The 14133-nt window shown below is 41.3% G+C and overlaps 1 protein-coding gene across 1 annotated transcript in view; it reads right to left on the reverse strand.

Annotated features, from left to right (window-relative positions):
* ABCA13 (ATP binding cassette subfamily A member 13) overlaps nucleotides 1-14133 on the reverse strand; it is a 294371-nt gene that overhangs the window by 111357 nt on the left and 168881 nt on the right. The window contains exons 43-44 of the mRNA XM_043540473.1: nucleotides 1453-1702; nucleotides 273-365 (exon numbers count right to left, since the gene is read on the reverse strand). Of these exons, the coding sequence (XP_043396408.1) occupies nucleotides 273-365; nucleotides 1453-1702 (343 nt within the window). The remainder of the gene's footprint in view (nucleotides 1-272; nucleotides 366-1452; nucleotides 1703-14133) is intronic.

The following is a 14133-nucleotide window of genomic DNA, read 5'->3' on the forward strand; positions in this document are numbered from 1 at the left end:
TTTTGGAGGCACATATATTCTATTAAACTTACATTTCATAAGGAAAGATTGAATCCAGTGTTCTACATCTAGTGAAGATTATTCCTATTCAGGCAGCTAATAGCTAATAACTTTTTAAACGAATAAATATTATAACATTAACATAAAATCTTACAAAACATGAAATGTAAATAGTAACTATTGATTCACTCCCCCTTGCGAGAACCTCTGTATCAACAGCAGTAATCATTAGTCACTTAGTACTTTAAAAAAGTTGCATTGTTCACACTTACACATCTTGTCTTGAATAGGTGCATGGGTGATCCTGGCCTGCAAAATGTCTCAACAGCACATAAGAAAGGTTTCCTAGATCATCACTTTCAGTGCTGCTCAGAGGAAAGGGGGAATAAATAAGGTCATTAGAACTAAGGAGATCCACATTCAAGTACAAGATAGAAACTGAGGCAGCATAAAATAACTCTGTTCAAAACATGTGCCCTGGCTATATAGTCACAATAGCTTTGAGACAGAAGAATAGCTCACAGTTTATTTCACTGATTAAAAACTAACATTTTTTAAAAACTAAACTAATGGTGAAGGATTTCAAAGTAAAGGTTACGACATGGACCTTAACTCTGCCTATCCTCCAGTTATTGGCATGAACTTCCATCAGTTGCCATAAAAAAGAAATTTAAGTCTTTCACATTTCATGTATAAGTTCAACAGTATGGACTTTTGCTTTATGATACAACCTGCATCCTCCCTTTTGACCTATGCCAGGTACAGGAAGCATCTCTATCCAATATTGCAAGGCAATATATAGTATTGTGGCAGTCTGTTGTCTGCACTTGGTATAGAAAAGGACTGCGGACCCTGTAAACTGGGCTGCACCGACAGACATTGACAGATCCAAAGGAAACACCTGCAGAGCTAGTACATTCCACAGCCATAAGTATAGCAGTTAAAAGTTCAATAACAGAGACTCTAGATCTTATAACTGCTGGCTTGCATTTGTAGACCAAGAAAGCTTTACAGGCAATGCCTACAGACCTAGTAAACGAAGCAGAAATAAGCTAAAGCAATAAACATATGCACATGTGTATGATTGTGTGCACACATATACATTATATAAAAATGCTAATGACCTATCTTGAAAGAGATTGCCCAATCCAGCCTGATCCAAAGCCTCTGTCCTTTCTCTACCATTTGCTTTGTGCCTCAGCACATAATAAGATGCATTTCTGTTATTCAAATAGATGCAATTTACCCATCACTATTATCCACAACATTGAAATAAGTGACTAACAAATTTTTGATGGGGTGAGCAGCTCTCAAGACATTTTGTTTTTAAAAAATCCATTTGCTATAAAATGTGAGTTTGATTACTCTGCTTAGAGAAAAAAAAAAAACTTAAATAATCAAAAATGACGATCCTGCTCCAGAGTTACTGACGATGATAAATGGGTTTTTTACCTAAAGAAGGAGGATTCTGCGTTGTCATAAAGGCCTGGCATCAGCTTGAGTGAAGGATAATCAATAGCTAATGGCTTCACAGTAAACAACGCCATTGCCATGGCGACAAAGAGGACAGGGAGCAGAACATTTGACAGAGCTCCTCTCCAGTCTCGCCTGGTGTGGTGAAACCGCTTCATTAAAAGGGCAGCAATCTGTGTGAGAACAAGCCTTGTTCCACGCACACTCCGGGCATCCAGGAGTGAGCTACCTGCCGGGAGACAGACAAAGCTCTTCACAAACATGCACTGTCATTTCTGGGAAATCACATGATTCTCATCTGATGCTAGATCCGCAAACAGAGAACATGATGACCTCTTTAAAAAAAATCTCTCTCTTTACCTTCCCTGGGAAACATTTAGTCTCTTATCAAGGATAAAAATAAAACAGCCATAACAACAAATGATGATAAAACAAAATCACAGGCCCAATCTTGCACTCCTGACTCAGATAAAAATAACTACTGAAGTCAATGGTGGAAGTCAATGAGAGTTTGATTGAGTATGGGCTGTGGTGCAGTTCGAAGGAACTGGAACAATAAACCCACAAACAATCCTGCTTACCATTTTCGGTATAAGGCATTTTGTGTTTTCAAAGTGCTATACAAATATTCTCTCAACTTTCAACATTTAGCCACTGGCCTCAGGAGGAGGCATTATAGAGCTGCATTGCTCCACAAGGCATACAGGGCCCTCAGAAATGCACAAATCTGCCCACAGCAACCCAGAGAGGATTTTGCCACCTACAGCGGTATTTGGAATGGTGCAACATGATCCTATGATAACTGTGGGTTCCCCCTGAGAATCGTGAGGCATCTCACTATTACCTGCCCTTAGCATGAGGGAGTTTTGTCTGTGCCGGCTGTGGATCAGCTCCCTGAATCCACCAGCCTTTGGCAACACGAGCACAACCTTCCAGGCCTTGCTCTCCCTCTACTGGTTAGCAATAGGCACACACCAACCCCCGAATCCTCCCAGTGTCCTTCTGCAATGCTCAGTACCTGTTCCACTGAACATACACAGGATTGTCTGATTTACTACTCCCAAAGGAGTAGTACTCACCAGCTTCCAAGATTCAACTCAGGATCCTCACTCTACGTAACACACAACACGTATTTTACTTACACACACACAAACAAAGAATAAGTTTATTATCAAAGAACAGGTTTCAGAGTAGCAGCCGTGTTAGTCTGTATTCGCAAAAAGAAAAGGAGTACTTGTGGCACCTTAGAGACTAACAAATTTATTTGAGCATAATCTTTCGTGAGCTACAGTTCACTTCATGGAAGAACAGAGATTCAGGTAACAGAATGTAAGAATATTGGAAAGCAAAAGCATAACATCTCCTATAAGATACCTTATCCTATGTCATTTTCTCAGCATTTTCAACCAGGCTGGCTGAAATCCCCCCTTTCACAAGATCAAGGCCGCTGTCAGTTCGTCTTTATAGATGACAGGATAACCGGGGGTTCATCTGCACACCAGATATAGTTTCAAAAGTTCTTTCTCACTCCTAAGCAGGATGACCCCTATTGTTTTTGTTCTTTCCCACAGCCCACATAACCTGTTGATTAACATCTTGCTCAGACTGTAAATGGGTGCCCATTGCAAAACCAATACTTAATTTGCACACGACCAGCCAAGTGACATAAGTGTTTCTTCTTCCTTTGCCTCTGCTCCGCAGGTATGAAAAAAAGAGTGGTGGGACCAAGGTCCCATCTCATCTCTGCCACCTTTGGGGCTCTGTGCACAACTGTGAGAGTGCTGAGTATACAATTTTGTCATGCCCTTGCCCAGGCCATGGAAAGGGGGTGGGTTGCCTCCTTGCACCCTGGATAAATGCCTGTTATTATAGTCTTGACCTGTGTGGACATCAAGGATCTGATCTAACTCCCACTGAAATCAATGAGACTTTTTCAGTTGGCTTTAATAGGAGCTGGGCCACCTATCAAGAGAAAATATTGTAATATCACAGGAACTAAACATGAAAAAGTCCCATTAATGCATTCAGTTCATCTCCCTTTCAATACAGGAATCTCCCCTATAGAACATGTTCTAATGTTTTATCCAACCAAACTGATGGCTCCAAATCCCAGCTGACAGATCTTCCATCACTACCTGACAGGAAACCCCATCCATAGTTAAACCCCTGTGAATATTGCTAATTACTTCCTCTTCATTCTTGACATTAATACCCTTCAAATATGTGTAACACTATTACCATGCCCCTTACCACCATTCAGTTGTAGGTTAGCCAAACTCTCTCTCTGTATATATGTGTGTGTGTGTGTATTTATATATTTATATTTCTACTTTCTCTTTTGGTTAAAATACACTGGTCTCTGGGGTTGCTTTTTAACAGCAGGCGTTTGTAGTGTTGTAAGACCGAATGGCTTGTTTGCACTAGGGCTCAATAAGATCTAAGAAGAACTATCATGTCTAGTTAGATTTGTCCCTCTTATCTTGCATTCTATGTATTGAGCTGTTCACAGATGTTATTTCTGCACTAGATTTTAACCATTGTTTGTGCGGGTGCTTTCAGTTAGCCTCGGGGTCAATTGTCTCTTGCCTTTCATGGTTTCTTCTGGTGCACTGGAATTTTCTTCTTTAATTTTGAAAGGTGACTCCTCATATTGACATGGGGCGGTGTTTTATATAGAGAACAATCTCAGTTAAACATAAAATGATGGCAGTTGCAGAGGGAGGGGGAAAGGTTAGTGAGTACAAATCCAGAAAAAAAGAGTTAGTTTTGATACAGATAAGGGGAGAGAAGTTGGACTGATGAAGATAGAGATAATATCAAAAGCTGAATTTACTTGCATCCGAGAGTGCTAAAGGAGTTGGCGGCTGTGATTGCAGAGCCATTGGCCATTATCTTTGAAAACTCATGGCGATCGGGGGAAGTCCCTGACGACTGGAAAAAGGCTAATGTAGTGCCCATCTTTAAAAAAGGGAAGAAGGAGGATCCTGGGAACTACAGGCCAGTCAGCCTCACCTCAGTCCCCGGAAAAATCATGGAGCAGGTCCTCAAGGAATCAATCCTGAAGCACTTACACAAGAGGAAAGTGATCAGGAACAGTCAGCATAGATTCACCAAGGGAAAGTCATGCCTGACTAATCTAATTGCCTTCTATGATGAGATTACTGGTTCTGTGGATGAAGGGAAAGCAGTGGATGTATTGTTTCTTGACTTTAGCAAAGCTTTTGACACGGTCTCCCACAGTATTCTTGTCAGCAAGTTAAAGAAGTATGGGCTGGATGAATGCACTATAAGGTGGGTAGAAAGTTGGCTAGATTGTCGGGCTCAACGGGTAGTGATCAATGACTCCATGTCTAGATGGCAGCCGGTATCAAGTGGAGTGCCCCAAGGGTCGGTCCTGTGGCCGGTTTTGTTCAATATCTTCATAAATGATCTGGAGGATGGTGTGGATTGCACTCTCAGCAAATTTGCGGATGATACTAAACTAGGAGGAGTGGTAGATACGGTGGCAGGTAGGGATAGGATACAGAGGGACCTAGACAAATTGGAGGATTGGGCCAAAAGAAATCTGATGAGGATCAACAAGGATAAGTGCAGAGTCCTGCACTTAGGATGGAAGAATCCAATGCACCGCTACAGACTAGGGACCGAATGGCTAGGAAGCAGTTCTGCAGAAAAGGACCTAGAGGTGACAGTGTATGAGAAGCTGGATATGAGTCAACAGTGTGCCCTTGTTGCCAAGAAGGCCAATGGCATTTTGGGATGTATAAGTAGGGGCATTGCCAGCAGATCGAGGGACGTGATCGTTCCCCTCTATTCGACATTGGTGAGCCTCATCTGGAGTACTGTGTCCAGTTTTGGGCCCCACACTACAAGAAGGATGTGGAAAAATTGGAGAGAGTCCAGCGAAGGGCAACAAAAATGATTAGGGGTCTGGAACACATGACTTATGAGGAGAGGCTGAGAGAACTGGGATTGTTTAGTCTGCAGAAGAGAAGAATGAGGGGGGATTTGATAGCTGCTTTCAACTACCTGAGAGGTGGTTCCAAAGAGGATGGTTCTAGACTATTCTCAGTGGTAGACGATGACAGGACAAGGAGTAATGGTCTCAAGTTGCAGTGGGGGAGGTTTAGGTTGGATATTAGGAAAAACTTTTTCACTAGGAGGGTGGTGAACCACTGGAATGCGTTACCTAGGGATGTGGTAGAATCTCCTTCCTTAGAAGTTTTTAAGGTCAGGCTTGACAAAGCGCTGGCTGGGATGATTTAATTGGGGACTGGTCCTGCTTTGAGCAGGGGGTTGGACTAGATGACCTCCTGAGGTCCCTTCCAACCCTGATATTCTATGATTCTATGATACTTCAGACATTTGGCTTTTGAAAAACATAGGCCAAATTCTGTGCTCATTCCCATACTGTGTATCTTCAGTGAAAGTCCATTGATCTACATGGTCCATTGCACAGAACTTGGCCAATGGGTTTCTTGTTACATTCAAAATTCTGTACATTTTGTCATAAGAAATTGCAATATTATAAACCATACTACAAGTTAAGTTTGCTGAAGACAGCATAAATGTGTCTTTAACTAAGGCTGTATTTTTGTAACTTACACCGAGGGGGCTGGTGAGAACAGGTAGGGGACAGGAAGTAAATATCAAGCCTAGTGATGAAATATTAAGCTTTACTCACTGGAAATTATGACCATTTTAATTAGCATGTCTGGAGGGGAACAAAAGGAGCAGTATCTTCCTTGGAGAAATTCCACCTCTAACTCACAATCTGCACCTTTGGCTCCCTACTTTGCATCAGTCCCATATAGTTCACCATTCATGCTCTTTAACGAAGGTTGAAAACTTTGGCATCACTTTAATTTCAGCAAGAGTCACAATTTAAGAGGCTCTTATGCTTGAATTCCCCAGATAGCCCCACACAGGCAGCAACATATATTGCAGGCTTAACTGTGGCTTTGAAAGCCATGGCAACAGAAGGGGGATGCAAGCATGTACCATACTAGTGGATTAGCCCCAGGATTCTGTTTCCAGACCTCTGAGGCAGCCGGAATGCCTCCAGGGTCCCTAGAGACACACCACATTTCTGTTTTGAGAATTTTGAATTTGCAGCATGCACTTCCCTGACCTCAGACCTCCAGCTGGTGCTGCCCTAGCACAGATTCAAAGAGGCATGGAAGGGCTCCCTGCTTTCTATTCTCACTCTGCACTTGGGCTCCCATGCAGTGTCAGTCATGGTAGGCTCTATGAAGGTTCACAAACTACAATGCACGTCTGCATTAAATATGCTACTGAGCCAAATTATTCACTACGGGCTTGATACAACACGCAGTGCAGCCCACAGACGTTTTTCTACTGTCTTTAATGGACATTAAATCAAGGCCTAAATGCAGTCGCACTTAAACTACATAGGTTACACTAGCTCTGGGGAGCATTTATCCCACTCTTCTCACTTTCTTCTTCCCCTCACGAAAGTGATTTTTATTTCAGAACAAGGAAAACAAGCCAGACAGGCTGAAATAAATCACTGTAAAATCTCCATGAAAGAGAAAGCGAAATGTATTTCTCACATGGCAGGAAACCTCAGAACCAGCTCCCTGCACACCTACCAGGGACAACTTCTTACATATAAAGGTGCAGGCTGGAGAAAACAGTATCATAATGTAAATCCCCCCTACATTTATAGCTGCACATGCCATAGTTTGTCTCTGGGGTTTGGGTCCATTAGAGAGAGAAGGGCTTAGCTACAAAATTCAGATCCACATCTGCATTCCAAACCCCACCTCACAGTCCTGGGATGTTTTGATGTTGGGTTTGGGAGCCATATTTTTAATTAAGACTGCTTAAGAGAACACAACTTGAGTGAAAAAAGAAGAGTTCATTTAACCGATTTCTTATGTACTTTTAAATCTCTACCAGGAATACTGACCAAGATTTTTGCATGTGACAAGGGATTTTGGATGTCTGATTTAAGACACCTTGAAGTACCCTGGTTATCAGAGGATGGTATTCCACACTTTCTGAAAATCAGACTCTCTTAAAGCATCTCACAATTGAGGCACACAAAATTAGTGACTTTTTAAAGTCTTGGTCAATGCATTTTCAACAGAACAGTATGTTGCTGAGATAAAAGCACAAATGAATAACATGGCCACATGGGAATAAATCACACAATGGGATCTGAATCATTCACAGTATCTGACTTTTGGAACATAATTCACAGGTCCAAGGTAAAAGACAAATATGGTGATTTCTTAGGGAAAAGTCTGACAATGAAAATACAGCTCTGAATTCACCTGCTTCTCAGGAAAAAAGAGAAGAGAAAAATAGTAGCAGATTAAGTCAGGTATTTCAACAGATAGAGAAAACATAGGACTTGCAAAGACTGGATCAGACCGAAGGTCCATCTAGTCTGGTATCCTGATCAACAGTGGCCATCACCAGATGCTTCAAGGGAAGATGCAAGGAGCCCCCCTTAGGGAGATGTGGGATAATCCATCACAGAGGGAAGACCCCTCATGACCCAAAACACTTTGAGATTGGTGTAAATCCTAAAACATGATATTTTACCTTCACTATCAACAATCCAAATTTTTCAATCTCTCAGCATGTAATAATTTGTCCATGTCCCTAATCATTCTCACTGCTTGTCTCTGAACCCCCCTCTACTTCAACAATATCATTTTTAGCTGAGTGACCAGTACTGCACACAATGTTCCAGATGAGGGCAAACCATGGATTTATACAAATGGCATGAAACTTCTTTGTATTGTTCTCCATCCCATTCCTTAGGCAACTTACCATTTTTGTTGCTTTTTTGACTGCACCTAATGGGAATCCGGGAACTGGCAGGCAGAAGTCTGCCCACAGCAAAAGGTCCCTCCCCCCTGGCTGCATATCAAACATAGGTCTATGTAGACCTTTCCACGTTCACTTGAAATTCACCCAAGCATGTCCTGTTTTTTTCATTGAAAATGTGATGTATTTGCTTATAACTGGAATTCAGAGTCATTTTTGCTTTGCTTGGTGTAAGGAAGTAGTTCCTTACATCCCTTTTGTACGCATGTCAGGAGGCATAAGCAAAGCACAAACTTATGAGAATCAAGAGTTTTTCAATTGGTAAAGTAATTATAACAGAAAAGGACCAACCAACCTCCCAATTATGAATTTAACTTTCATGCTGATGGCATATAGAAATCTTCACATGAATAATTTAGCTGATAAAATTAAAAATCTGACCCAACTGTTAAAAATTGTCTTATATGACTTATGAGTGCAATTATGTGCAAGTGCAATTATGTCCACAATTAAATTGTACTTCCCAATTCACCCAGACTCTCCCTTTGCATTTCAGAGACGATTATTAGTGAATTTTAATTCATGAAGCTACAGAAAAATGAGACAGAAAGCAATCAACTCATTTCAATGAGTCCCGTAGTTTTGGACTCCAGGAACACAGAATTTATAACTCATTCAAAAGTTCATAGGTTCCAGAATTCTGAACAGTACCAAAAGTTTTGAAGTTCTCATTTAGGATATAAAACTTCTGTGTTAAAATTAGTTGAAAAAACAATGTGTATGTTTTTAAATGTCTTTTGTCATACAGAAGCACAGTAGGAAGGAGGGTGTCTAACTATTACAGAAGGTGACTGGGAGTCAGAGGTCCTAGATTCTGTTTTGAATTTTTAACTGATTCAACTGTGAGGTTAAGTGACTTGCCCAAAGCCCATCTCTGCATCTGTTTATCAATCTGTAAAACAAAGATATTTATTGACCTCACAAGTGTTGTGAAGATTTTCATAAAGTACTTTGAGATTTTTGGATGAAAAGTGCCTTAACAGTGGAGAACATGAAGGGGTAGGCCATGCCTTGTGAATCCATGGAATCATAGAACTGGAAGGGACCTCAAGAGGTCATATAGTCAAATCCCTGGCACTCATGGCAGGACTATGTATTATCTAGACCATCCCTGGTAGGTGTTTGTCTAATCTGCTCTTAAAAATCTCCAATGATGGAGATTTCACAATCTCCCTGGACAATTTATTCCAGTGCTTAGCCACCCTGACAGTTAGGAATTTTTTCCAGATGTTCAATCTAAGCCATCCTTGCTGCAATTTAAGCTCATTGCTTCTTGTCCTATTGTCGGAGGTTAAAGAGAACAATTTTTCTCCTTCCTCTTTGTAACAATCTTTTATGTACTTGAAAACTGATATGTCCCCTCTCAGCCTTTTCTTCTCCAGACTAAATAAACCCAGTTTTATCAATCTTCCCTCATAGGTCATGTTTTCTAGATCTTTAATCATTTTTGTTGCACTTCTCTGGACTTTCTCCCATTTGTCCACATCTTTCCTGAAATGTATCACCCAGAACTGGACACAATACTCCAGGTGAGGCTTAATCGGAATAGAGCAGAAGAATTACTTCCCGTGTCTTGCTTGAAACACTCCTGCTAATAAAACCCAGAATTCTGTTTGCTTTTTTTGGTAACAGTGTTACAATGTTGATTCATATTTAGCTTGTGATCCACTATGACCCCCATATCCCTTTCCGCAGTACTCCTTCCTAGGCAGTCATTTCCCATTTTGTAGGGAGTGCTTGTACTTTCCTAAGAGGAATACTTTCATTTGTCCTTATTGAATTTCATCCTATTTACTTCAAACCATTTCTCCAGTTTGTCCAGAGCATTTTGAATTTTAACCCTCTCCTCCAAAGAACTTGCAACCCCTCCCAACTTAGCATCATCTGCAAACTTTACAAGTGTACTCTCTATGCCAGGGATTCTCAAATTTCATTGCTCCGCAACCCCTTTCTGAGAACAAAAATTATTACATGACTCTGGGAGGATGGAACAAAGCCTGAACCTGCCCAAGCTCCGCTGCCCCAGGTAGAGGGGCCAAAGCCCCAGCCCAAGGGCTTTTGCCCCAAGCAGGGGGCCTGTGCCCAGCTGCTGAAGGCTAAAGCCCTCAGGTTTCAGCTCCAGGCAATGGGGCTTGGGCTCCGGCCCCAGGCCCCAGCAAGTCTAAGCCAGCCCTGGTGACCCCATTAAAATGGGGTCCCAACCCACTTTGGGGTCCCAACCCACAGTTTGAGAACCATTGTTCTATGCCATTATCTAGATCATTGATGAAGATATTGAACAGAATCGGACCCAGAACTGATCCCTGAGGGACTCCATTCAATATGCCTTTCTAGCTTGACTGTGAACCACTGATGATTACTCTCTGGGAATGGATTTCCAATCAGTTATGCACTCACCTTATAGTAGCTCCATCTAGGTTGTGGAAAGTCATTTAGCCATTTCCACATTTTCTTTTATTGTCCCCAGCCCTTGAGTGGTTCCATGCATAGAAGGACCAATTCATATGCTGAACTACCCTATCTATGAGAAATGGGGGCACAAGCTACCTCCATGGTAGAGCTAATGATAAAATCTAGTTTATCTGTAAGGAAAAATTCCCAGGGAATAGAAATTAAATAAAACTTTCAGGTGTTACATGGGAAATTTTGTTTACACAATGTTTCAAATCAAGACAAAATAAAAACTTTTGTTTCATTTCATTTGAAATATTTTAGACTCAAAGTGTCATTGAATTTAAAGTCAGAAGAGACCACCAGCTCATCAAGTCTGACCTCTTGTGTACCACAAGATACCACCACCAGCACCACCGAGCACCCACATGCTAAACCCAACAACCAAAATTAGCCCAAGGTATTACAATCCACAAGAGATTATACTATTATGTGCCACAAGTAGAGAATCTGAAACAATTTTATTTTGAGAAGTTGATTCAAAACAATTCATTTTTGTTTTAGAATTTATGCTCCAGAAAATGTTGATTTCAGTGAAGCCCCATTTTTCAATGGGAAAATTTTCTAGATGAAAAATGTCAACCAGCTGTGGAGTAGAGCTTTATATCTATGTCCCTCTGCAAAAGAACTCTGGATGGGGCTTAAGATCCATGAACAGAAGAGCTGAAGCAGCTGTGGGGGCAAGACCCCCACAAACCTCTGTGGAATCTGCTTGGGAATTAGTACAGCTGAAGCTGGACACAGGCACAGAGTGATTCAGCTGCGACTCCATGACCTGGTAGAGGGGATTTTTCCTGCTTCCAAATGCAGATTGACCTAGCTCATTTTTTTCAACCCAGGCACTGGGCAGAGGATTTCCTTTATGTATGTAAGGCATTCAAAGGGCTTACGATATCATATATTAGGCATTTAGTACATGGCTTATAAGGACCGAACCTGGGAAAGCAAGGTCATCATCATCAGATAAGCAAGTGGCTGAAGATTTCGGTGACGCGGAAAATTCAGTTCATACAGAAAAACCACAGCACCCACAAGACAACAGACACAACATACGGAGTGCACCAAAACAAGATGAGGTTCATTAGAAAAAAACTTGCTGGCAACTTTTTCTGGCCAGCAGCCTCTCTAGGTGCCCAGTTCCTGCTATTCTCAGAGAGCTGAGGAGAGAGGAAGCCCCTTCATTTGTATGCTAGACCCTTCTCTGCTTCTGGAGGAACAGCCTTGACTCAGCCCATCAGGCCCATCACTTACTATTCATAAGGAGGAATTTATTTTTAGGCCTTCGTTACCATCAAACTTACTCATATGGGGCCTACTTCACACAGCCTACCTCAGTAGGCTTAAAGTAGATCTGGGTTCCTCTTAACTGAGGATGGTAGATCTCACAAGATCTTCCCCATCAAAAAAGAACATCGAAGCCTGCCTAACTGCTAATACCCCCCACATACCTATTCTAGGAATATGTACAAAAAGTACAGCAGGACTTGCATTTAGTTCAATGCTATAGTCTCTGGGCTGGCTGGGCTTAGGATCATTGTAGCAATATACCTAGCCAATGTGTGACTGGGAGCAAGCACCTTGTGGCCCCCTCAAAGCTGGATCAACAGCTTGTGGGAGAACAAGCATCTCACCTTTATCAGCTAAAGGGAAAGACGAGGTTGAGCCTTTGAGGGTGGTGAGAAATGTAAAATGAGGATGGGCGTATGGACAGCCACCCGTGCTCATTTCCCACCCCTCCACTCCCAATAAGTGCATTTTTAGTGTTTCTATCTGGGATTTTACTACACTCATGACAGATTTATACCCAAACCACAACTTCTGAATCTAGATTTCATGTTTGGGATTAATGTTCAGGTTTGCCTCAATGTGTAAACACATTGTATAGTTCAATATAAAATAGATATTAAATGCTGATTTAAAATACATTGCTAATACATACTGGGGGAAAAAAAGCCACAAGAATCACAGCCTCTCCCCCATTTTGGCTTTTATTTCAATTCCATACTCTACACCATGCAATACGCTAAGAAATTTATCGAACAACTCATGATCGATCTGTCAATTTGTGATCAAATACACAGGGTGCACGTTCCTTGTTCTGGTTGCTGGAAAAAAGCAGTTAAGTAAGCAATTTTCCAGTTGTCATGCAGCTGTGTTTCAAACGTTATGCAATTGTTACAAACATTTCACCACTGGTTCAAAAACACACTACTCCTCTCGCACACAGTGATGACAATGGCCAGAATGTTAACAGCATCCGCTTCCCTTGCCTTTTTCGGAGATTGTTTTGGGATAGTTAACTAGCAAATGGATAATTCGTTGCACCTTGTATTGTATCTTGGGTACTACTGACTAAATGATATTTGGAGTCTCAGCTGCTTCTGGATCAGGGAGTTGGCTACATAACCACTACTGACATACATTGAGCTCTGTGTTGTTGATGGAAATGTGGGATCACAGCCTCAAAGTGAGTGGGAGATGCACACACATTTCCATAGGTAGTACGAATAATTTCAAAACCAAAAAATATCCCCTGGCAATCCATCTGTATAGGCTACTGAAGCACCATACATAGCCAGCCTCAGTCTGACTTTCTGTGAAAGTGTAAAAATCAGACTAAGGAAGTTTCAACAGGCATGCTGCTTTCCAGATGGCTACTCGTGGATGTACCAAGTGAATCCTAACTCTTCTTGGCTGAAAAACTCATACACTAAGCATATCAGGACCATACAGTCAAGTGAAATTCAATTAATTAATTTCAGGATACTTTTTAGACAATATCATCACTAGTTTGTTATACCTTTTAGCGTTGAAATTTTATAAAGAGCTGTGCAAATGAAAAGTTGAAAAGTGAAAGAAGGAAAAGTTATTCAAACACACACATGCATCTGACAATTTTATTTTGTAAAAAATATTTTTCCCTATGCATTCTGATAACTCACTTGGCTGGATTAACCCAATAGCTGCAAATAGCTACGCGGATTTTAATTAACCGAACCTACTCTTTTATTATCTTGTAAGGCTCTCTGATGAGTGTGATATATCTAGGTAGGTCAGATAAACAGAGACACTGGTGTGTTGAGAGAGACAGAACAGTGCTCACTATGGGTGAAATTCTCACTTACGCCAGAGGTCCAGCATAAGATTTATGCACTATACAAGTGCCATTTAATCCCCCTTTGGAAGTCTCAAACCTCAACTCTGTGGCACAATGCATGATAATAACATGCTAACAAAGAGGTAAACACAAGATCACTCCATGAACAGTTAGGAAGAGAACCCAGGATTCTAACATGGTAGACCTAAATCCTATCTAATTGACACCCTGCCTTTCAGATTGAATGTGCT

Source organism: Chelonia mydas, chromosome 2 (genome assembly GCF_015237465.2).
Source record: "Chelonia mydas isolate rCheMyd1 chromosome 2, rCheMyd1.pri.v2, whole genome shotgun sequence".
NCBI lineage: Eukaryota > Metazoa > Chordata > Testudines > Cheloniidae > Chelonia > Chelonia mydas.